The sequence below is a fragment of the Rhinatrema bivittatum genome, chromosome 1, assembly GCF_901001135.1.
Source record: "Rhinatrema bivittatum chromosome 1, aRhiBiv1.1, whole genome shotgun sequence".
NCBI lineage: Eukaryota > Metazoa > Chordata > Amphibia > Gymnophiona > Rhinatrematidae > Rhinatrema > Rhinatrema bivittatum.
In genome coordinates this window covers 252,773,571-252,797,842 of record NC_042615.1, presented here as the reverse complement: position 1 = coordinate 252,797,842, position 24,272 = coordinate 252,773,571, and the positions used below count along the sequence as shown (strand labels likewise).

Here is a 24,272-nt window from a genome sequence, read left to right as displayed (position 1 = left end):
GGGTCACGACTCGCGCACGCAGGGTGGTGGTGGTGGTGGGGATTTTTTAAAGCACGCACAGGGACGCGATCGGGCATTTGTCCAGTTCCCTCCCAGTCTGCTCCAATTAAGGAATGGACTGGGGGGGGACACCTTTCCTGTACCCCCCTGCCTAACCTTCCTCCCTTTTCCCCTCTCCTTTCCTCCCAGACCCCTCCCCCCCCCCCCCCCCAGCTAACCTATTTTTTTTGTTTTGGAACTTACCCACTCCTTTGACAGAGCCCGGCACTTCCACACGTACCGAGAAATACTTGCGTAGCTGGGCTGCTTTTAAAATGCGTTCGGCCCGCACACGGGCCGGTCACGTGCGTGTCTCCCGGTTTTTGCGCACTCCAGACTTTTAAAATGTAGCCGTAAGAGCCAGTCAAAATCCCCTCTGATTCCCTCCTCCTACTTGATGAAATGAAAAATTAAGAAGGGGCCAAGACCCCCTCTGATTCCCCCCCCCCCCAGAGCCTATATGGAATGAAAAATTAAGAGCAAGGAAAGAGCTGTTGCCTTGTACATCATTTCAGCTTTGGGTGGGAGGGGGTTATCAGAGGGGCTGTAACCCCCCCACACACGCACGCACACACTTAACTCCAGCGATTGTGTGGGGGATTGGATGGGCTCTTAGGCCCGCTCTGAATTTTTCATTAAGGTGGGTGGTGAGGAGATCGGAGGGGGCCCTTAGGATATGCCCTTAATTTTTCCTTCAGCTGGACAGGAGGGGCTTACAGTCCCGCTCTTAACTTTAAATATCAGTAGGTGGGAGGAGGATGGTGGGTGGAGGGTAGAGAGGATTGATAAGAATTAACTGGCCAGATGTAGGCCTGCTATTGCAGCGCTGATATTTGACTGGCCATATTAGGGGGCTAACTCTGAAAATCAGAGCTAGCCATCTAACTTTCTTCCTCTGATGTAACCCCACTTCCTGGATCATCTAGAATTTGAGCTGCTAAAGTCTAGTGAAACATAGGTGAATACATTTTGCAGGTCAGTCCTGTAAATATTTAAAAGCTTTGCTCTAGCCAGTTAAGTTCTAATTTATCTGGCTGGATCCTGTTGAAAATGGTACCTTTTGCCTGCAAAACTTTCTCATTACTACGTACTGGTTAATGAACTTAATGTAAGCATTGAATGCAATAGCCTTCAGCTGACCAAACAACAGTAGAAAATAAACAACGCATTTACTTCTGTCATAGGAATATTAAATACAGTCAACTACAGCAGTCTCTGGCCAGATGAACACTGATTCCTTACCAGAATGAACAGTCAAGGTCATTGGCATTTTTTGGACCATTGTTCTAAATATCGTGAAGGCAGCAACACAGCAGTAATCACTCCGGCTGTCTATTTCTTCCACATTTGCAAAATATAGATTTCCATCCAAGCCCACAGACACGCGATCATCTTGAGGAATGTGTACCAAATCTAGGAAGAAAGAATTATTGAGCTATAACAGTAAACCACACAACTCTTATAAACACAAACACCTATATACTCCAAATACAAATGTACATCTACAGACACTGTACACACAACCCCAGCCGTAGGGGGTACACATTTATTTATTTATATGCAAGTATGTAGATTCTGCTAAAATTCTCAGCATAGCCCAACTGAAAAATGAAATACAGCAAAGGGTACATTTTTAAACCCGCTCATGGGCGTCTGTGTGCGTGCGGTTCCCGGCGAGTGCACATGGAACTTGGACCAGTGAGGTGCTGTTTAATTCCTTTGAGTGGGATAGGGGTATAGGACTGCTAGGCCTAGGCTACTCTTGCTTTTTTTTTAAGCTCCTTGCCACTTAACCTGCTATATTCTTTAATTATAGCAGGTTAAGTCTAAAATTATCCGACCACACGAGGCCAGGTAAGTTGAGACCTGCTGTCTGTCACATCTTGAGTTAGCAGAATAATTTGTTTGGCTAACTCCACATATTGGAATTAGCCAGATATGTTACTTGGCTAGCTCAGCCCCAGCCTGGCATGCCCCCCTAATCACCCCTTACTTATTTGTCTTTTAGCAAAGAAACCCTATCACATAAGACAACCATGTGGGCCAGATACAAAAGGCAGTGGCAGAGGGAAAGGGAGGGAGAGCAGGATCTGTGGTGCATAGAAGATGAGGGTAACCAGGCAGATCACGTGTACCAAGAAGGGCATCATGGACCCACGCTTACTAGAGTACACTAGCCCTTGTTGTAGGAAGGTCCACGGGTACTTTTGTACTTTCAGACCTGGTAGCTAATTTTCAAAGAGAAAAAATGTAGGTAGTTGCATCTGCTTTGCACCTTCTGTTTCCACAGGTGGTAGAGTGGAGGCAAAACACCACACGTACACTGGAAATGCAAATATATCTATAACTATATTTACATCTCTATCTATCTATATCTTGTTTGTTCCCGTACTCACATATGCCCCCAGGAATGCCCTCCTTTAAAAACAAATTAAAATATGCATGCTATGCACCTGCTTTTAGCTCTTCTGAGGGGCACAATTTTCAACAAGGACAATATATGGGGTAAATTTTCAAAAGGTGTAACTGTCTAACTTCAGGATTTATCTGGTTAGTTTCGAGATATTAAAATGATTTCCTGCAAAGCAGCTAAATATAGTTCTGTATGTTCATTAGACAGCTATATTTAGCCATTGCGAAAGTTGGCATTCTAAGAGGCGTGGTTAGGACAAGGGAGGGGGGAACTTAGGCAGCTAGTACACATTTTCTGTACCAGCCAGCTAAGGTCTAGATTTACCAACTTCGCAGGGCTCCCTGAATCCCACGGTAACGGGGGGCGAAACGGGGGGGGGAGGTCCTGCAATAGCCGGCAGCGATCGCACCTCCGCAGTGCGATCGCTGCCGGCGTCGCACCAACTCCCCAACTCCTCCTCCTCTTCTCCTCCCCAACTCTTCCTCTCCCGGAGGCTGACGCCGCCCCGACTCCATCCCCATCTTGGTATTGCACGTGATCCACTGGGAAACTGACCCCCTAGGTTAGGTTGTTATCCTTGCCCAAAGAAATGCTAGGGTTAAACCTAGCTAGCTAGGCTGCAGCACAAAGATAGCCGACTCTCTCATACTTGTTGCCCCATATTCAAAAACCCCACAATCAGGTATGTGTATAACTTTCTCTAGATATTCAGCAGAACTTAACTGCCTAAGTGTTGTGATGATAACCTGGATAAAGTCATCTGAATATAGCTCTTCAGACAACTTTAGGCCTGCTATTAGTGTGGATCAACTAGTCTGCATAAATTGCAGGGTTATGCATTCATTCTACCTGAATGAGTAAAAGTAATGAATGAATCATTTTTTTGATGTGGTTTCTTGAAACCAAAACATCCACTCGTCTGTAAAATTTTGAATATCTTTGGTTTGGCAAATAATGCATGTTACTAGCAAATATCACACACTATTTGCTTTAAAAAAAAAAAAAAAAAGAGCACTCATTTGCATTCTCCTTACTCTCTGGAGACCTCTTATCCACTCTACTTTCTCTCCAGATTCTTCATTGAATAAAGAGGCCCCTTTCTCAATTGGACAGTACAGATAAGTACACAGAAGCAGGTAAAGGGGGACTGCAGGAGTTATGCGAAGGACAGTGAGTCATTTCTTTTTGGTTTTTCTTTTTCTTTAATGTTTCTTTCAGTTCAGCAAACAAACCTAATCAAAACAAACATTAAAAGAAACTAAATCTGAAAAAAAAACCCACCCCCAAAATGAAAAAATTAACTGAAACAAATTTTTACTAACACATTTAGCTGGATGGTACTTAATATTATTCTATCCAACTAAATGTTAGCCTGTCCTTAGCAAGCTTTCATACCCGCCCTTGCTTTTATTCAGATAACTTGGCACAATTTGTACATACAAAATTATCTGGGCAAAGAGGGGATATTTTTAAAAGACCAGATGTATGCAGTTAAAAGCTGATTTTACCCACCTCCATACTATTATTGTAATATTGTATTAGGTGCAGATAGGTGAATATTTCAGTGTGACTGGTTAATGAGGCCAATCTATGGTGTCACACCTGTGTGTTAATGGCTAGATAATTTAGAGATAAGATAACAAGTTTGAAAAATCCAATACCGAAGAAATCTATACAAATATTTCTTATTATACTAGCATTAACATACACCAGGTTTTGTTTTAACATGAACAGTTCAGCACTTCAAGTGTTGTAGTGTGTTGCTTTCAGCCTCAAGTCTCAAATTGCACCAAAGGCTGTGCAAAACGTTGCATTTAAAACACCGGTAGATGAAAAGCAATAAAAGAAATTGTCCAAAGCCACACACACACTAAACATTAGTAGCAGGGATGGCAAGTAGAACAGAGGCATAGGGAAATGGTGACTTTCCCCAACATCACATACGGGAATCAATGGTAGAGCTGAAATAAACCCATCAGAGCTGGTTCTTTAGTGGACTGTCCTTCCCCACAATCTCTGCCCTGGATAAGTCACTCACCTTGTGTCATCCAATAGATGTGCAGTGGGGGGAGCCCAGTAGGAGGGTTACAGTGTAAGACCACAGGGTCCCCTTCCTTTACCACCACAGGCTCAATTACCTCGTTAGGAAATGTTGGTACACCTATGGCACATGGAGGAATTAGGCAATATGCACTATGGATTCTTTAAGTTCAGTAGATTTTCTACCTATAGTTATATACATGAGTATACAAGAGAAAGAAAACATGTTGCATATAACAGAAAAAGTGATACTGAAAGTCTGAATGTTATGGGCTAGGTTTCAAGCTAAAAACACATAAAACCCTGTACACTGTCGGGCGGATTTTCAAAGCCCTGCTCGCGTAAATCCGCCCGGATTTACGCGAGCAGGGCCTTGTGCGCTGGCGCGCCTATTTTCCATAGGCCGCCGGCGCGCGCAGAACCCCGGGACATGCGTAGGTCCCGGGGTTTTCGGAAGGGGGCGTGTCAGGGGCATGTCGGGGGGGGGGGGGGCGGCGCGCTCTCTCGGCGCTCGCACAGAACACGCTCTCCAGGCGCTCTCCCGGCACGCGCACAGAACACTCTCCTGTGTGCGCGATACAGTAATTTAATTTATTTAATTAGGGCCGGCGGTAAAAGAGGCGCTAGGGACACTAGCGCGTCCCTAGCGCCTCTTTTTGGACAGGAGCGGTGGCTGTCAGCGGGTTTGACAGCCAACGCTCAATTTTGCCGGCATCGGTTCTCGAGCCCGCTGACAGCCACGGATTCGGAAACCGACGCCGGCAAAATTGAGCATCTGGTTTTCAATCCGTGAGCCGCGGGCCTATTTCAAATTCTTTTTTTTACTTTTTTAAAACTTTCGGGACCTCCGACTTAATATCGCCATGATATTAAGTCGGAGGGTGCACAGAAAAGCAGTTTTTACACTGCTTTTCTGTGCACTTCCCCGGCGCCAGCAGAAATTAACGCCTACCTTTGGGTAGGCGCTAATTTCTTAAAGTAAAATGTGCGGCTTGGCTGCACATTTTACTTACTGAATCACGTAGGAATACCTAATAGAGCCATCAACATGCATTTGCAGGTTGCGGGCACTATTAGGTTCGGGGGGGGAGGTTGGACGTGCGTTTTCGACGCGCTATTACCCCTTACTGAATAAGGGGTAAAGCTAGCACTGTACTGTATCGGCCTGTAAATGCTCTAAAGTACTAGCAGGAATGCAGGCACATTTTCAAAGAGAAATCCAATATGGTATTTCCCTTTGAAAATCTGACTGGCTACAGATGAATAGGTACAATGCACCTGCAGAAAGTATGCATGCATCTGTCAGACTGAAAACTCCCATGCATATTTTCCTTCTGCTGTTCTCTCTCTTCTCCTTCTCTGCTCCTTTTTTGAAGCAGATAAAAGTTCTCACACTATGAACCAATGCAAGTACTTTTATCTATAGAAGACAAGGGACAATTTTCAGCAGGGCTTTATAACTGGGTAAACAGTGGTTTATGCAGCTTTGAAAATTACTTTCTTAACCTCCATAATTTTGAATAAGTACATTACTGGTCAAGGTATAAATCTGGTGGATCACAAACACTTGAGCAAAAAGGTTGTGCAAGTAGCGCTGAAGGACCTTTTTGCGCAGTGCTTATATCTGGCTCTAAGTATTTTTCCATGTTGATACATACGAGGACAATAAATTTGACCACATCACTCCCATCCTTAAAGACCTTCACTGGCTCCCGATCCCCTCACGCATCCTCTATAAAACTCTCACCTTTATACACAAATTCCTCTACACACAACTCCAACTGGCTTGATGAGCCAGTCCGCTTCACACTCTCTAGCCACCCCACCAGAGCTACCAATAAGGAACTCTCCACACGTCTTCCCTCAAGAAGGCACACCTTACCTCCATGAGGGCCCGAGCTCTTTCCATCGCTGGGCCTACCCGTTGGAACTCTCTACCCACAAACCTCCGGCTTGAGCCTTGTACCATTAAATTCACAACTCACTTAAAGACTTGGCTCTTTAAACAGGCCTACCCCGAATAGATCCTCTGCACTCTTAACTCTTGATGCACCAGTACGTAACCTGAAACCTGAATAAAGTTATGTTTTCAATTTTCAATTTGCTTTTACTTGTTAACTCAAGCAGCCTGTTGCTCTTGTCTTTCAACTCCATGCTACCTCTTTGTTCCTATGTAATCCCATCCCTATTACCTGTTTAATGTAATTTTTAAACTCCAGTTCTGCTGTAAACCGATATGATGTAGCTACTAATATCGGTAAAAAAAAAAAAAAGCGTTCAAATAAATAAATAAATACATAAATATGCAAAATGGGATAAACATTCAGTGGAGAATTTCTTACTTGGAACAATGAATTGGACCTCCTCAGAAATGGCTGTGCCTAGACTGTTGGAAGCATAGCAGCGATATTTCCCCTGGAAGTCACTAATATTTCCATTGTTGTGGATTTTGAAGGTTCCAGAGTATTTGGCTGTTTGCACTCGGGGGTCAACGAATGGATCATAAGGCTCTCCATCTTTTGTCCAATGGAAACTGAAAGAGAATTGCAGAACCATGAATGAATGGGTATGCGACTCCTGGTGATCACCACAGATACAAATAGGAGTCATCGGTTATGAGCTCGTGGAGTGAGCTTGGAGAGTGGCAATGAATATTAGGATGTATTAACACAGGATTTCTAGCCAGTGGCACTAATGCTATAGGATCCCAGTATGCATTACTTTATAGAGGCAAGGGAAATGAGGACACAGTCTTGCGTGTTCACCAAATCCTCACCCTGGGACAAGTTTTGAGAGTGGTTTCAACATGTGTTCTGAGAGTTAGGAAGGGATTATAAAACTGAGCAGGAGGTGTGGATGGGCCATATGGTCTTTCTCTGCTCTCATGTTCTAGATTTCTACATTCCTATGTTACTTTATGCAAATTTTCAAAGCGAAATTGTCCGCATTGTTTCCCTTTAAAGATTAGCAAGTGCAAGATGAGTGCGTTAAAAGTGGCTGAGCACACTGCACCGCTCTTTTGTGTAGATAGCAGAGGGGGCGAACAAATAGCGCAAGGACCTTGGAAATCAAATGTATCCGTGCTGCTTTCCTCTCATGGCTGAACACCCATCCACAGGAACACCTTTTTTAATGCAACTAAAAGTGTGCAGGTTGTGGCGGTCACGCATAGTTTTAGCCATATTTCGGAAGGGAAATGCTGTTAGGCCATTTCACCCCGATAGTACATATTTACATGAACCGATGCCTTTGAAAATTTCCATCCTAGTTTTTTTTTAAATAATGATGCTTTTTACTTAACTTAGTGTACTTCAGTAGCTTAATGTAGGTTGCTTCTTTGTTTTACGTGCAGAAGAGACCTCCTACAAAATTACCCGCCTGATGTGCAGGTAAACTTCTGTGCATGTATCCTGTTCACGTGTAGTTTCCCGGACTGAGCGGAGGCATTCCTGGTGGCAGAACTGCGGCAGGGTTTGGACTCATGTGCATAACTTTGTAACATTTGTCCATATGCATGTAAGTTTTCAGGCAAATATTCTGTGCACCAAATAGCAGGTATCACATGTGCGGAGTAAATTTGGTGGGATATGCGTGTAAGTCCACGGTGCACCCTCCAAATGCGCATACTTTGCACCTGGTAATTTTCAAAATGAAACAATTCATCCTCTCTAAGAACATCTCATATGCGCTCGTTCGAAGCACTCGTGTAGTCTGTGACTACGGGTGGGTGCCGTGGAAATTGCTCCCATAATGGGGGAAAAAATGCCTGCGTACCCGTGAGTAAAGGCTTATGCCTGCATAATCCAATAAAGGGGAGAGCTCCAGTTGAGCGGGAAGTTGAAAAGATGCAGGAGGAAACTTCTGGTACCCCCCCCCCCCCCCCAAGAAAACCAGTTTAACGCTGAGGAAGGATGCTAGTTTTTCTGTGAGAAGGAAATGTTCAGATTTCCTTTGCAAGGAAAAGAAGAGGTTTCCCTGTGATGAGAAGAGGGATGTTTCCCTGTCAGACAAAAGGAAACCTTTCCTGTGCAAAGGAGAAGGGCAAGTTTCCTGTGGGAGGGAATGAGCAGTTTTATAGTTGGCTGAGGACAGATTGGCTCAGTGTAAGCCTTTATTTGCTGCAGCAGTTTCTTAAGTTTTAAGATTCATTTTTTTCTCTGTAGACTTGGAGGTCCATATTTAGCGCTTTTTTCTGGCTAAGGGAGTCATTTAAAAATCTACTATGCTTTATCGCGGGAGGGGCTAAATATTGCAGGAGGGTGGCGTTCCCAGAATATTTTGCCCCTTCCAAGGGAAAATATTGTGGCGGTTTCCCCGAGATATTTTTTTATGCAGAAAAAGCCCTCGATAAAAAAAATATTATGGGGAAAGACTCGCTGACACAGGATAGCGGCCTAATTCTCCTGGGGCCGCCATCGACTTAAAAGGCCATGCGACCGGAAATCCCCCCCAGTGAGTAAAAACCCCACAGGAGGTCTGAGTAGACCTGCACCCATTCTCCCGTCACCTGCTGAGGTGGCCCAGCAGGTCCAATTGTAAAACATAATAGCATGATGATGTCCCACCCCCCCTTTCCAATCCCCTCAAATTCCCCCTATGCAAAGCCCCCATCCCTCCAGTATCTTTCCCCCCCTAGGATCCTGCCTGACATACAATAAAAACCCTGGTAATCTAGTGGCCCCTTTCCCCAACCACCCTTTATGAGAAGGACCCCAGGACTCCCCTTACCTAAAACACAACCCCCTGGTGGTGCAGTGGTGGCCTGTAGCACTCCCTACTTCCAGGCCAGTCGACACCACTTTCTAAAATGGCATCAACCAGCATTTGCCCCATCAAGTGATAGGGGCAAAGGCGGGTTGGCATCATTTTGGAAAATGGTTTTGACCTGGCCTGGCGCTAGGGGGCACTCCAGGCTATGATTTGACCACTATGGATTGATTTCATAGGTAAAAGGGTGTCCGAGAGTAGGTGCAGGTTTGGGGACCCCCAGACAACCAGAATCTATTGTATATATGTAAGGGGGTGGGAGGGGGTTGAGGTGCCACTAGACTACCAGGGATTATGGTTTATGTTGGGGGGACCTGTTACTTTGTGTGCGGGGGTGGATATGGGGGCATCTTTGGTTGGGGTGGGAAGAATTTTGAATAAAGGGGAGGGGTTTGGGAAAGGGAGCGAGGCATTAATTTTTTTAATATCATTTTGAGCCTGCCACTTTGCCAGGAAGTGGGGCAGTGGGCAGGTGTCACACAAGACCCCTGAGTGGGGATTTTTGAATGGTGGCAGGGGGCTATTTTTGGGCTGTGTGGCCCTTTAAGAAGCACCCCAAGGATATCAGGATGCACATCAGTGTCCTGATGCCTCCATGATCTTTTATCTACAACTTCTGAGTTTGTATGACAAAAACTCTGCTTGCTTTTTCTGAGGCAAAGCACATTATTGTATTTGCATGCAATTACCTCTGCATTAGCTGCTTTGCATGCATTAGTACATTTTATGCATGCAAAGCAGCTAATTTCAATAGGGGCAGATTTTTTTTTGGCCAAAAACGTATGATATTGCCGCAATTATGGGTATATCATGCAATAAACAGCATTTTAATGTGTATTATACCCTTATCGCAGCTTAGTAAATGTACCCTTAATTTTGGCATTTAGCTGGACAAATGCTGGGATTTTAAAGTTATGCAGCTAACTTTAAAATAGATGGTTATATTCAATGGTTCACATGCACCACTAAATATCCTGGCTAAGGCCTGGATTCACCATTCTAATGCAGAATGGTGAATCCAGCGAAAACGGGGGGGTAGGGGGGCGAAGGGGGGGGGGGCTGGCCTGCGAAAGCTGGCAGCCATCGCACCACCGCGGTGTTATTGCTGCCGGCTTTCGCACTCAATAGCGCCACCATGAAAGGTGGCGCTATTGGGCGCGCTACTGGCGACGATAACGGTGCTTACCTTATCGCCGCCGCAAAGACATCGCAGCATCTGCCTCCTCGCCGCCTCCGACTCCTCCCCTCGCTGCCCTGACTCTGCCCCTGACTCCGCCTCGACTCTGCCTCGGCAAGCTATCGCAAGCAATAAGTGATAGAAAATGACCCCCTAAGCTAGCCACATAAATCTATGCAGCTACCTTTCCTAGCTAGCCAGTGGTTGAATGTGGACCTCTATGTATAGACGAGTCATTTTATATGTAATTCATTATGAACCCTTCCTAGAATTGCAGCTAGGTGGGTTAGAAAACTTTATAGATAAATAAATAACTTAGGGGGTCATTCACAAAGGATTTTTCCCATAGACACAAAATAGGAAAAAAATCTTTAGTAAATGACCTCCATAGTTGGAGAATATGTAGAAAGCTTGGGGTGGCCATAAGCATGCATACAAGTTTTACATAAAGTAATTTCTTTGACTGGTGACACAAAAGGGCACAGAACAAACACTTGTGGAGGTGCAGGTTTCTACGCTTCTCTCTGTCTATCCTCTCATCTTTGATTTCACCCCTCTACCTCTCTCCCTCTTATCTGTTTACTGTCCTATTCTAACTCTGGCTCTTCCTTCCACCCGCTTCTTTCTATTCAGTTCTCTCCAGTCCCTTCCCACCTTTCCACCTCTCTCCCTTACTCTGTATAGCCAGTTCTGTCTAATTTCATTTTATTCTTCCACTGTCTCCCTTTCCTCTCTACTTGCTCTCTAATCTCACCGTGTCTCCACTTCTGTTTCCTTTCTAATCTGTCCCATTCTCTTTAATACCATGCAATCCTTCCATCACCATCTCCTTCATCCAATTTGATCTCTTCATCTCCCTCTCCCTCTTGTCTATGCCATTCTCCATAACCCACCCCTAATCTTCACCCTGCTCCTTTTTCATCTGTCCTATTCTATTGTTTCTCATCATTCCACATCCATCTATATAATTCTCTCTAATCCAACCCCTTCTCTCCACCTTCTTCCTTATCTATCCCAATCCGACCCAACCTATCCTTCTAAACTTCTCACCTTCTTTGTGTATCCAATTCTTTCTAACCCCACCCCATCGATCCAACTCACTTTCCCCTTATCTATTCTATTCTGAACCCCTGTCCTTCTACCTTCCCCCTCTTCTTGTTATCATTTTCTTTCTAACCTCAGCTCATCTCTCTACCTCCCTCCCCTAGCTACCCTGTTCTCTGTTACATTTTCACTGCTATCTGCGGACTCTAAGATAAATAAATATCAAATAACCACCCATCTTTCCATAACCTCCCCTTCTCTAGCTATCCAATTTTGTAGCTTCTTCCCTTTCCCCTCTGTCCATTCCATTCTTTCTAACCCTGCCTCAACATTTTACCATCCGCCTCCTCCTCTGTTTGCACCATTTGCTCTGTCCCATCCCATCATTCCCCCTCCTCTGTCACTTTTTCTCTAATTCTTCCTGTCCTTCCACCACTCTCCTTCCCTCTGTGTACCATTTTAACCCTACCCCATTATCTCTAAACCCTTTCCATCTCTTCACCTTCTATACTATTTTCTATAACATCACGCTACTGTCCCACCACCTCATTTCTCTATCTCATTCTATAACCCATTCCTATACTTTTACCCCCACTAAGTATCTCTCTAACCCTATCCCATATCTCCACCTCCTTCCCCATCCTCTTATTTCACCTCTCCATCCATTTTCCTACTATTTATTTAACATTCCTCATCTCTCTTCATCTAATGCTTCACTATTTATATCAACTCCTCCCATCAACTCTAATTGCTTTCACTTTGTCCTTATTCACTCCATTTCCTGCTTTTTTATTTTCATATCTGTTTCTCTACCCACTTCTCTTATTTTACCCTTTTTGTTCTCACAGCACAAGGACTTACACAGGCTCTGGATTTCCTTTAGCTTCGCATTTAATTGAGAAATTTTCATCAAGAGGAAATGCTACTAGTGTTGCTGATGACCACTCAGTAATTGTGGGGAGCTGTTTCACTTAAAAACAAACACAAAAAGAAAACATGATTATTATAATCAAAATCCAAAGCAATAATATACAAATTATATTATGAAAACAAAAGTAATGTCATTCTGTAAAAAATAACAAATTATCTAACTCAAGTATCACAAATAAATTCCACACATAATAGACGACAAATAATCCAATACACAATATAAAATCAAAATATTAAAATATAAAATTAGATTAGAAACTAAACTATAAAAAAATCCCACCATAGTCAGATACTCTTATGTCTTCCAGAACATGAAATAATTTTTCTATTAGCCTGATTTATTTTGGAAGAGAATTCCAAAGTGCAAGAGATGGTGCCACATATGGAAAGGACCCACTTTGTGTTCTAAACCAGTGAAATTCTGCAAATGACAGCAATGATATCAGGCCTTCATTTACAGAGCATACGTCTCTAGAAGGAACACAACACATCAATAGCTTCCCTAACTGAGGGGGTGATTTTCTAAAGCTATAGCATGCGTGCGATAGCTAACTCGGGGCAGAGTCGGCCCCGGAAGAGGAGGAGTCGGGGCGGCACCGGGGCCGACTCCGCGAAGATTTCCCAGACAACGAAAAGCACGCATGCTTTTCACTGTCATTTTTACGCTGAATAACTACACCTATTATGGGATTCACTATGCCTTGCAGCATTAGTGAATCCAGCCCTAAATGGGGTAAATAAATATGATGTTTTTTAAAACTTATTTAAAGTTATTCAATATTACGTTTTTATTGCTAGGAATTTTATGAATTGTTTTTAGAAACCGCTAAGAAATGCTGATTGGCGGTATACAAATGTTGAAATAAATAAATAATTAGGGCTTTGAATGCTAAACAAAGCATTTTAAATTAGCAGCAAAAAGGAATAGGAAGCCATAATAGGTAATATGATCATAAAGACCTGTTCCACTGAGAATCCTACTCACTAATTTTGTACTAATTGCAATTTTCTCAAGGACTTTTGTTGAATGCAACTGGCCAATTTCAGTCATTGGTGTATGAACAAAGGTGACTCACTAAATCTTTATGATCCAGTAAGAATTTCAACTGTCAAGTCATCCTTGGTTTCAAATAACAGCTTTTGGCCAAGGCTCCAGTTTGGAGATGCAAAATCTGTAATAAAATATGGGCTTCACACATGAGGTATGGGGATGCCTTACTGTAAACAAGACACACTAAAACAAATAGAAATAAAACATGAAAAAACAAACCCACCTACCATCGAAAAACATCGGATATGGGACTTTGTGGGGGTTTGTTGTCATGGTTTTGGGAGTGAGGGGAAGTGGGGGATGTGGGAATCATAGGGGAGAGGGAGGAAGAGGTTGGTTTGGTGGGGAGGAATGGTAGGGGGTTGGAGGGAGGTGGGGAGGGAAGGGGTTGGAGGAAGTTAAGAAAGTTGTGGCTTGAAGTATATTATGAAGATTCTACTTTATTATTGCACTATGAGGGTAATTTTATAATAGGCTAAGTAGTGCTAGTCTGCTTTGAAAATTTGTGATTAGTCATGGTGCGCACATATACGTATGTGCAGAAAGTTATACCTGTTTCTGAGAAGGTCATAACTTTCAAAAATGAATCATGTAAGTGTTTTCTCTGCTCCAACTCTACCCCCAGAATGCCTCCTTCTAGTGCAGATAAAACTAGGCGTTAAATGAAGTTTCATGCATTCTTTTACATGCACAACCCCCTAATTGATTTTCAAAGCACCACTGGTGCTATTAAAACAAGCTTTTAGGTTCATAAGTCACCTTTGAAATCAAGTTCTGTGTATGTCTTCTGTGACATTAGTTAATATGATTTTATTGTAACCCGCTTTGGGGGTTTATAATGCAAAGTGGATAATCAAATTTACACTGTAAGAGGAACATATTCCAAAGCTATTTAGCTTCGGTAAGTGGAGACTACACGTCTGTTGTGAGGAGTGAAGGCATTGTCATTTTAATAGAGCCCACAAGATTGTGACTCGGTCAGAGCATTTAAGACTTGCTTCTATTACAGATTGGTTTAAATGAGATTGATTTCTAAGCTTGATGCTTTATCAATGGTCCGAATTTTCAATGAGAGTCTAAGCCCCTAAGGCAGCCGTCACGGCGAAACTCGGCCTGAGTCGGGCATTTTAAAAAAATATATGTCTCCACTGCAATAAAGATTGAAAAAAACTTGGGCATCTAATCCTTTGTGTTTTCCCAATGTAATAGTTATCCGTCTAATTGGCTTACCTGGCTATATTATTTAGCCCTTATCCAACTAAATTCTAGCCGGGTAACTAATTACCTGGCTACAGTTTAGCTGCATAAGAAGAGGGTGTTCCAGGGTGGAGTGGGAGGCGTTTTGGGGTGGCCCAGAGTTAGGCACATAAATTATATGGCTAATTCTGATATTCAGACTTAGCTGCTTAACCAATGCGGATAACTCTTGTTGGTCTGTAGGGCTGTCCTAAAATTAGCCAGGTAAACATAACCAGCTAACTTAAGGACAGGTGGGTATACTCAGCAGTGCGGATGTGCCGCTGAATATGCCCTGCTAGTTAGCCGGATATGTTCATCAGGTTAATTAGCCGAGCCACACAGCAGCTGAAAATAGACTTCTAAATAAATAAAGAAAAAAAGAAAGAAAAAAAATAATCCTGCACAAACCTAGTCAGTATTTAAAGAGGATGCTGTTCAAGGAGTTTATCCAGTTTCTTTCTTAATTACTAGGTCCCGAGATTAAAATGTTTAATACCCCAGACAAAATGTAGCCAGGCAAGAGGCAGTGCTGAAGACACCTCGAGGGTGAGGCTAAACTTTACCAGGTGAGTGCTGGTATTCAGTGCTGCCCAACTAAGGTTAAGCCAGATAAATCAGGTCAGAAAAGGTAGCTGGGTACCTTTAGCCGAGTGCATTCAGCAGAACACTTATCTGGGTATGTTCTGCTGAATAAGAACATAAGAACATGTCATACTGGGTCAGACCAAGGGTGCATGAAGCCCAACATCCTGTTTCCAACAGTGGCCAATCCAGGCTACAAGTACCTGGCAAGTACCCAAAAACTAAGTCTATCCCATGCTACTGCTGCTAGTAAATAGTAATAGCAGTGGCTATTTTCTAAGTCAACTTGATTAATAGCAGGTAATGGTCTTCTCCTCCAAGAACTTATCCAAACCTTTTTTAAACCCTGCTACACTAACTGCACTAACCACATCCCCAGCAACAAATTCCAGAGTTTAATTGCGCGTTGAGTGAAAAAGAACTTTCTCCGATTAGTTTTAAATGTGCCACATGCTAACTTCATGGAGTGTTCCCTAGTCCTTCTATTATCCGAAAGAGTAGATAACCGATTCACATTTACCCATTCTAGACCTCTCATGATTTTAAACACCTCTATCATTAGGGATGTGAATCGTTTTTCAACGATTAAAATTATCGTCCGATAATGTTAATATCGTCTTAAATCGTTATAGAACACGATACAATAGAAATTCTAACGATTTATCGTTAAAAATCGTTAAATCGTGTTAGTGCGCACTAACGGGAGTTAGTGCGCACTAACTCCCAGTTAGTGCGCACTAACTCGATTTAGTGCGCACTAACTGAAAATGATACAAATAAACACTTTCCAGGTCACTGAAGGTCAGTTAGGAATGAATATGTGTTCCTATTGGCTGGCTGCCCTCTTATCTATTGATGTTACCAAGGTTACCACTGACGTGATGGTTGGGGGGATGGGAAATGGAACTGGAAACTAACGAACACCAACAGAAAATGAAACAAAGTGTTCACACTTCCCAGGTCAGTAAAGGTCACTTAGGAATGAATATGTATTCCTATTGGCTGGCTGTGCTCTTATCTATTGATGTTACCAAGGCTAACACTGAGGTAATGGTTGGGGGGATGTGAAATGGAAACAGTTGGAAGCCTGACAAAAAAAGTAATGTAATGATCAGCACTCACGTGACTAGAACTTGTTTGTTTATTATTTTTGTTAGCAGGCACCTGAAATGCTAGTGCATGTTGAATTTGCCAATCACTGTGCATTTTAGAAAGGTGGTCCTGGCTGGAACTGTACACAGTTCAAATATATGTAATTGATTGTTGGTAAGTGTAGATTTTAAGTGATTTTCCTGCACACAGTGCCCTAACCCTGGCACCAGGGGTGTTGTGATCTTCCTGCACACAGTGCCCTAACCCTGATACCAGTCTGAGACAGCTCCCTCCCTGCATTACTAGTGAGAGGCTGGCTTCACAGACAGGGGGGAGCTGCCTGACCCTCACTCCTGACTTCCCCCATGTCCCAGCTAGTGAATGGTGTGTGGGTGAGGGGGGGGGGGGGAGGATGGTGAAGTCTGAGACAGCTCCCTCCCTGCATTACTAGTGAGAGGCTGGCTTCACAGACAGGGGGGAGCTGCCTGACCCTCACTCCTGACTTCCCCCATGTCCCAGCTAGTGAATGGTGTGTGGGTGAGGGGGGGGGGGGGGGAGAATGGTGAAGTCTGAGACAGCTCCCTCCCTGCATTACTAGTGAGAGGCTGGCTTCACAGACAGGGGGGACCTGCCTGACCCTCACTCCTGACTTCCCCCATGTCCCAGCTAGTGAATGGTGTGTGGGTGAGGGGGGGGGGGGTGGATGGTGAAGTCTGAGACAGCTCCCTCCCTGCATTACTAGTGAGAGGCTGGCTTCACAGACAGGGGGGAGCTGCCTGACCCTCACTCCTGACTTCCCCCATGTCCCAGCTAGTGAATGGTGTGTGGGTGAGGGGGGGGGGGGGAGGATGGTGAAGTCTGAGACAGCTCCCTCCCTGCATTACTAGTGAGAGGCTGGCTTCACAGACAGGGGGGAGCTGCCGGACCCTCACTCCTGACTTCCCCCATGTCCCAGCTAGTGAATGGTGTGTGGGTGAGGGGGGGGGGGGAGGATGGTGAAGTCTGAGACAGCTCCCTCCCTGCATTACTAGTGAGAGGCTGGCTTCACAGACAGGGGGGAGCTGCCTGACCCTCACTCCTGACTTCCCCCATGTTCCAGCTAGTGAATGGTGTGTGGGTGAGGGGGGGGGGGGGAGGATGGTGAAGTCTGAGACAGCTCCCTCCCTGCATTACTAGTGAGAGGCTGGCTTCACAGACAGGGGGGAGCTGTCGGACCCTCACTCCTGACTTCCCCCATGTCCCAGCTAGTGAATGGTGTGTGGGTGAGGGGGGGGGGGTGAGGAGGATGGTGAAGTCTGAGACAGCTCCCTCCCTGCATTACTAGTGAGAGGCTGGCTTCACAGACAGGGGGGAGCTGCCTGACCCTCACTCCTGACTTCCCCCATGTCCCAGCTAGTGAATGGTTTGTGGGTGAGGGGGGGGGGGGGGAGGATGGTGAAGTCTGAGACAGCTCCCTCCCTGCATTACTAGTGAGAGGCTGGCTTCACAGACAGGGGGGAGCTGCCTGACCCTCACTCCTGACTTCCCCCATGTCCCAGCTAGTGAATGGTGTGTGGGTGAGGGGGGGGGGGGGGGAGGATGGTGAAGTCTGAGACAGCTCCCTCCCTGCATTACTAGTGAGAGGCTGGCTTCACAGACAGGGGGGAGCTGCCTGACCCTCACTCCTGACTTCCCCCATGTCCCAGCTAGTGAATGGTGTGTGGGTGAGGGGGGGGGGGGGGGGAGGAGGATGGTGAAGTCTGAGACAGCTCCCTCCCTGCATTACTAGTGAGAGGCTGGCTTCACAGACAGGGGGGAGCTGCCTGACCCTCACTCCTGACTTCCCCCATGTCCCAGCTAGTGAATGGTGTGTGGGTGAGGGGGGGGGGGAGGAGGATGGTGAAGTCTGAGACAGCTCCCTCCCTGCATTACTAGTGAGAGGCTGGCTTCACAGACAGGGGGGAGCTGCCTGACCCTCACTCCTCCGGGGTGATCTTCCTGCACACAGTGCCCTATCCCTGATACCAGGGGTGTTGTGATCTTCCTGCATGCAGTGCCCTATCCCTAATACCAGGGGTGTTGTGATCTTCCTGCATGCAGTGCCCTATCCCTGATACCGGGATGTGTGCAAGAAGATCCCAACACCCCCGGTATCAGGAATAGGGCACTGTGTGCAGGAAGATCACAATACCCCTGGTATCAGGGTTAGGGCACAAGTTCTAGTCACATTGACTGATCACATTACTTGTTTTGTCAAGCTACCAACTGTTTCCATTTCCCATCCCCCATATACTGTCAGTGGGAAGCTTGGTAACATGAATAAATAAGAGGGCAGCCAATAGGAATACATATTCATTCCTAAACTGACCTTAACTGACCTGAAAAGTGTCAAATTGTATCATTTTCAGTTAGTGCGCACTAACTCTCCGTTAGTGCGCACTAACTCCCGTTAGTGTGCACTAATCGGAAAAAACGATTTTTAACGATTTTTTAACTAAAAAATCGTGCCTAACACGATTTTCTTGCCCTGCCACACGATTTCTATCGTTAAGACGATATGGAAAACGATTCACATCCCTATCTATCATATCCCCCCTCAGCCGTTTTTTACCCAGCCTGAACAGTCCTAGCCTCTTTAGTCTTTCCTCATAGGAGAGCTGTTCCATCCCCTTTATCATTTTGGTCGCCCTTCTCTTAACCTTCTCCATCGCAACTATATTTGTTTAGATGCGGCGACCAGAATTGTACACAGTATTCAAGGTGCAGTCTCACCATGGAGCGATACAGAGGTATTATGACATTTTCTTCACCATTCCCTTCCTAATAATTCCTAATAGTCTGTTTTCTTTTTTGACTGCCGCAGCACACTGAGCCGATGATTTCAATGTATTATCCACTATGATGCCTAGATCTCTTTCCTGGGTGGTAGCTCCTAATATGGAACCTAACATCATGTAACTACAGCAAGGGTTATTTTTCCCTATATACATCACCTTGCACTTATCCACATTAAATTTCATCTGCCATTTGGATGCCCAATTTTCCAGTCTCACAAGGTCCTCCTGCAATTTATTACAATCTGCTTGTGATTTAACTACTCTGAATAATTTTATATCATCTGCAATTTTGATTACCTGACTCGTCGTATTCCTTTCCAGATCCTTTATAAATATATTGAAAAACACCGGTCCCAGTACAGATTCCTGAGGCATTCCATTGCCCCCTCCACTGAGAAAATTGTCCATTTAATCCTACTCTCTGTTTCCTGTCATTTAACCAGTTTGTAATCCACGAAAGGCCATCGCCACCTATCCCATGACTTTTTACTTTTCCTAGAAGCCTCTAATGAGGGAATTTGTCAAATGCCTTCTAAAAATCCAAATGCACTACATCTACCGGTCCACTTTTATCTACATGTTTATTAACCCCTTCAACAAAGTGAAGCAGATTTGTGAGCCAAGACTTGCCTTGGGTAAAGCCATGATGACTTTTTCTATTAAACCATGCCTTTCTATATGTTCTGTGATTTTGACCTTTAGAACACTTTCCACTATTTTTCCTGGCACTGAAGTCAGGCTAACTGGTCTGTAGTTACTAGTTTCCCGGATTGCCCCTGGAGCCCTTTATAAATATTAGTTTACATTGGCCACCCTCCAGTCTTCAGGTACAATGGATGATTTTAATGATAGGTTACACATTTCTACTAATAGATCTGAAATTTCATTTTTGAGTTCCTTCAGAACCCTGGGTTTATACCATCCGGTCCAGGTGATTTACTACTCTTCAGTTTGTCAATCAGGCCTACCACATCTTCTAGGTTTAGCGTGATTTGGTTCAGTCCAGCTGAATCATTACCCATGGAAACCTTTTCCGGAACAGGTATCTCACCAACATCCTCTTCAGTAAGCACCGAAGCAAAGAATTTGCTTAATCTTTCCGCAATGGCCTTATCTTCTCTAAGTGCCCCTTTAACCCCTCGATCATCTAATGGTCCAACTGATTCCCTCTCAAGCTTTCTGCTTTGGATATATTTTTAAAAATTTTTACTGTGAGTTTTTGCCTCTACGGCCAACTTCTTTTCAAATTCTCTCGTAGCCTGTCTTATCAATGTCTTACATTTAACTTGCCAGCGCTTACGCTTTATCCTATTTTCTTCTGTTGTATCCTTCTTCCAATTGTTGAATGAAGATCTTTTGTCTAAAATAGCCTCTTTCATCTCACCTTTTAACCATGCCGGTAATGGTTTGCCCTCCTTCCACCTTTCTTAATTTGTGGAATACATCTGGACTGTGCTTCTTGGATGGTATTTTTTAACAATGACCACGCCTCTTGCACACTTTTTACCTTTGTAGCTACTCCCTTCAGGTTTTTTATAACTATTTTTCTCATTTTATCAAAGTTTTCCTTTTGAAAGTTTAGCATTAGTGACGTGGATTGCTTACTGTTCCCCTTCCAGTCATTAATTCAAATTTGATCATATTATGATCACTATTGCCAAGCGGCCTTACCACCATTACCTCTCTCACCAGGTCCTGGTCTCTATTGAGAATTAGATTTAAAATTGCTACCTCTCTTGTCAGTTCCTCAACTAATTGCTCCATAAAACTGTCATTTATTCCATCCAGGAACTTTCTCTCTCTAGCATGTCCCAATGTTACATTTACCCAGTCAATATTGGGGTAATTGAAATCTTCCATTATTACTGCACTACCAATTTGGTTAGCTTCCCTAATTTCTCTTAGCATTTCACTGTCTGTCTCATCATCTTGGCCAGGTGGACAGTAGTATAATCCTATCACTATACTCTTTCCCAACACACAAGGGATTTCTACCCACAAAGATTTGATTGTGCATTTAGTCTCATGCAGGATCTTTATCCTGTTGGACTCTATGCCATCCCGGACATAAAGTGCCACCCCGCCTCCCAGATGCTTCTCTCTGTCATTGCGATATAATTTGTACCCCGGTATAGCACTGTCCCATTGGTTATCCTCCTTCCACCATGTCTCTGAGATTCCAATTAAGTCTATGTCATCATTCACTGCTGTACATTTTAATTCTCCCATCTTACTTCTTAGACTTCTGGCATTAGCATAAAACATTTCAAAGTGTGTTTTTTGTTTGTATTTCATTCCGCTTTTTAATTGAAAAGCCCAGCAATGACAAATTTACCCAGATATTCAGAGGGTATTTGAATATTGCAAACTTATTCTGCACTAATTTGTGTCCTAGTCCAGGCCATTCTCTGCCATCTCTTTTTCAAGCTAAAGAGCCTTAATCTGTATAGTCTCTCAAAATAGGGGAGCCATTCCATCCTTCCATTATTGTTGCCCTCCTCTGTACCTTTTCTAGTTCTGCTATATCCTTTTTGAGATGGGGTGAACAGAACTGCACACAGTACTCAAGGTGTGGTTAGACAATAGCTCTATACAGAAGCAATATTACATTTTCCATTTTATTCTCCATTCTTTTTGGATCATTCCTATCTAATTTGTTGACTGTCACTGCATATTGGTGAGGATGTCAATAGACTGTCCACAAGAACTTCAAGGTCCTTGTCCTGGGTGGTGACTCCCAATACAGAACCCAGCATTGTGGATCTGTTGTCGGATTTATTTTTCCCTATGTGCATCACTTTGCACTTTTCCACATTAAATTTCATCTGCCATTCAGATGCCTAGTCCCCTAATTTCACAAAATCTCTCTTCCATACCTCACAATCCACTGCTGTTTTTAACAACTTTGAATAATTTTGTGTCATCTTTAACTCTGATCACCATATTCATCGTTCCATTTTCCAGATCCAAGAACTGAACCCTGTGGTAATCCATTAATCACTTTTCTCCATTTGGAAAACAGACCATTGAGTCCTACTCTTTGTTTCTTGCCTTTTAACTAGTTATACGACACTGCATCCTATCCCATGACATTGTAATTTCCTGAGAAGTCTGTCATGGGAGACTTTGTCAAATGTCTTCTGAAAATCCAAATACAGTATATCAACCAGCTCACCTTTATCTGCATGTTCATTTGCATCTTCAAAAACATCTAAAAAGATTGGTAATGTAAGGCCTCCCTTTGCTAAAATGAGATTAATTCTTCCCCTTTAAAGCCATGTCTATCTATATAGCCAGTGATTTTGTTTTTAAGAATGACTTCTATCATTTTGTCGAGCATCAATGTCAGGCTCATCTGTTTATAGTTTCTTAGATCACCCCAGACCCTTTTTTAAAAATTGGTATCAGATATTGTGGCTGTTTTAAATGATAGGTTACAGACTATTAATAACAGGTTAGTATTTACACGTTTTAGTTCTTTTACAACTCTGGGGTGGATAGCATCTGTTTCCAGTGATTTGTTATTCTTTGGTTTGTTAATCAAATCTATTATATCCTAGATATTCTTTTAGTTGCTCAGAATCTTCACCATTAAAGAATGTTTCAGGTGTGGGTATGTTCCCAACATCCTTCTCAATAAAGACTGAAGCAAAGCATTCTTTCAGTTTTTCTGACCCTCAGTCATCTACTTTTTGCCTCTCTGGCATCTTCTCAAATTCTCTCTTGGCCTGTTTTATTACTATTTTACATACAACTTACTAGTGCTTATGCTCTTGTCTATTTTCATCATTGGGTTTGCTTTCCATTCTTTTGAACAATATCCTTTTAGTTTTACCTGTCTTCCTTACTTTGCCATTAAACCATGCTGATAGTCATTTGGCCTTTCTTTGACTTTTTTAATGCATGAAATACATTTTATCTGGGCTTCCAAAATGGAATTTTTAAACAATGTCCATACCTCATGCAAACATTTAATTTTTGCAACCAGTTCTTATAGTTTTTTCTAATTTATTTATTTATTTATTTTAATTTTTTCTATACCGGCAATCGTGATAACATCACATCAAGCCGGTTTACAATAAACAATGGGGTAATAACCGGAACCGAGAACAAATATGTAATATACATATTATAAATGCAGTTACAATAAACAAGGAAACATGCAACTGGGAGTAAGAAGAAGAAAAGATAGTAACTTTAACATGGTGTATAAACCTGTAGAAGGTAAAGTTTCCAAAAAATGGAAGTGTATAATTTACAATGAGTTGTTCAGTTCAAAAATGCAGTTTTTAACAATAAAGAAGAAATCATAAGTAATGAAGATACTAGGTATTTATAAAGTTTAGGGGAAGATTATCAGGATGGTTATAAAAGAAAATTGTTGCTTGGAATTCTATCACAGTCTTCCTTTTTAAAGTTATATACTACAGCAGATGAAAATTTGATTACATTATGATTGCTATTGCTTAATGGTTCCACCATAGTAACCCCTTGCACCAGGTTGTGTGTTCCACTGAGGACTAGTTCTAAAGTAGCTGCCTGTCTTGTTGGTTCTATGATCAATGAAGCAGTTATTTATGTCATCTAGAAATTAACCTATCTAGCAGGTTCTGATGAGAAACTGACCCAGTCTATACTGGAGTAATTGAAATCTTTATTATTGTGTTGCCAAATGTATTTACTTTTTAAATTTCAGCTAGAATTTCACAGTCTGTTTCTTCATCTTGGCCAGGTGACTGGTAGTGTACACCTTCTGCTACACTCTTGCCTGTCACATGTGGAGTTTCTATTCATAAGGACTCCCTAGTGTATTTTGTTTCCTGAAGAATTTTTATTGTGCTTGATTCTCTGCCATCTTTTACAATTTGATTTGCCCTATCAAAGCAATATAATGTATACCCTGTTATCACAGTATTCCATTGGTTATCTTCCTTCCAACTTGTCTCTGAAATGCCTATAATGCCAATTATTGTAACTCACCAGTCTTACTTTTCAGACTTCTGGCATTCACATGCAGATATTGTAAAGTATGTTTTTTATTTGTTTTTTTCATTTCTCTTTGTATTCACAACCTGCTAAATA

General features: G+C 43.1%; 1 protein-coding gene across 4 annotated transcripts in view; it reads right to left on the bottom strand.

The window, feature by feature from the left end:
• Positions 1-24,272, bottom strand: part of CHL1 (cell adhesion molecule L1 like) — a 244,933-nt gene that overhangs the window by 149,563 nt on the left and 71,098 nt on the right. For all 4 annotated transcript variants that reach the window (XM_029593458.1, XM_029593467.1, XM_029593449.1 and 1 more), the window contains 4 exons: positions 12,342-12,450; positions 6,835-7,025; positions 4,491-4,613; positions 1,282-1,452 (listed from right to left, as the gene is read on the bottom strand). In XM_029593458.1, coding sequence (XP_029449318.1) covers positions 1,282-1,452; positions 4,491-4,613; positions 6,835-7,025; positions 12,342-12,450 — 594 coding nt within the window. The remainder of the gene's footprint in view (positions 1-1,281; positions 1,453-4,490; positions 4,614-6,834; positions 7,026-12,341; positions 12,451-24,272) is intronic.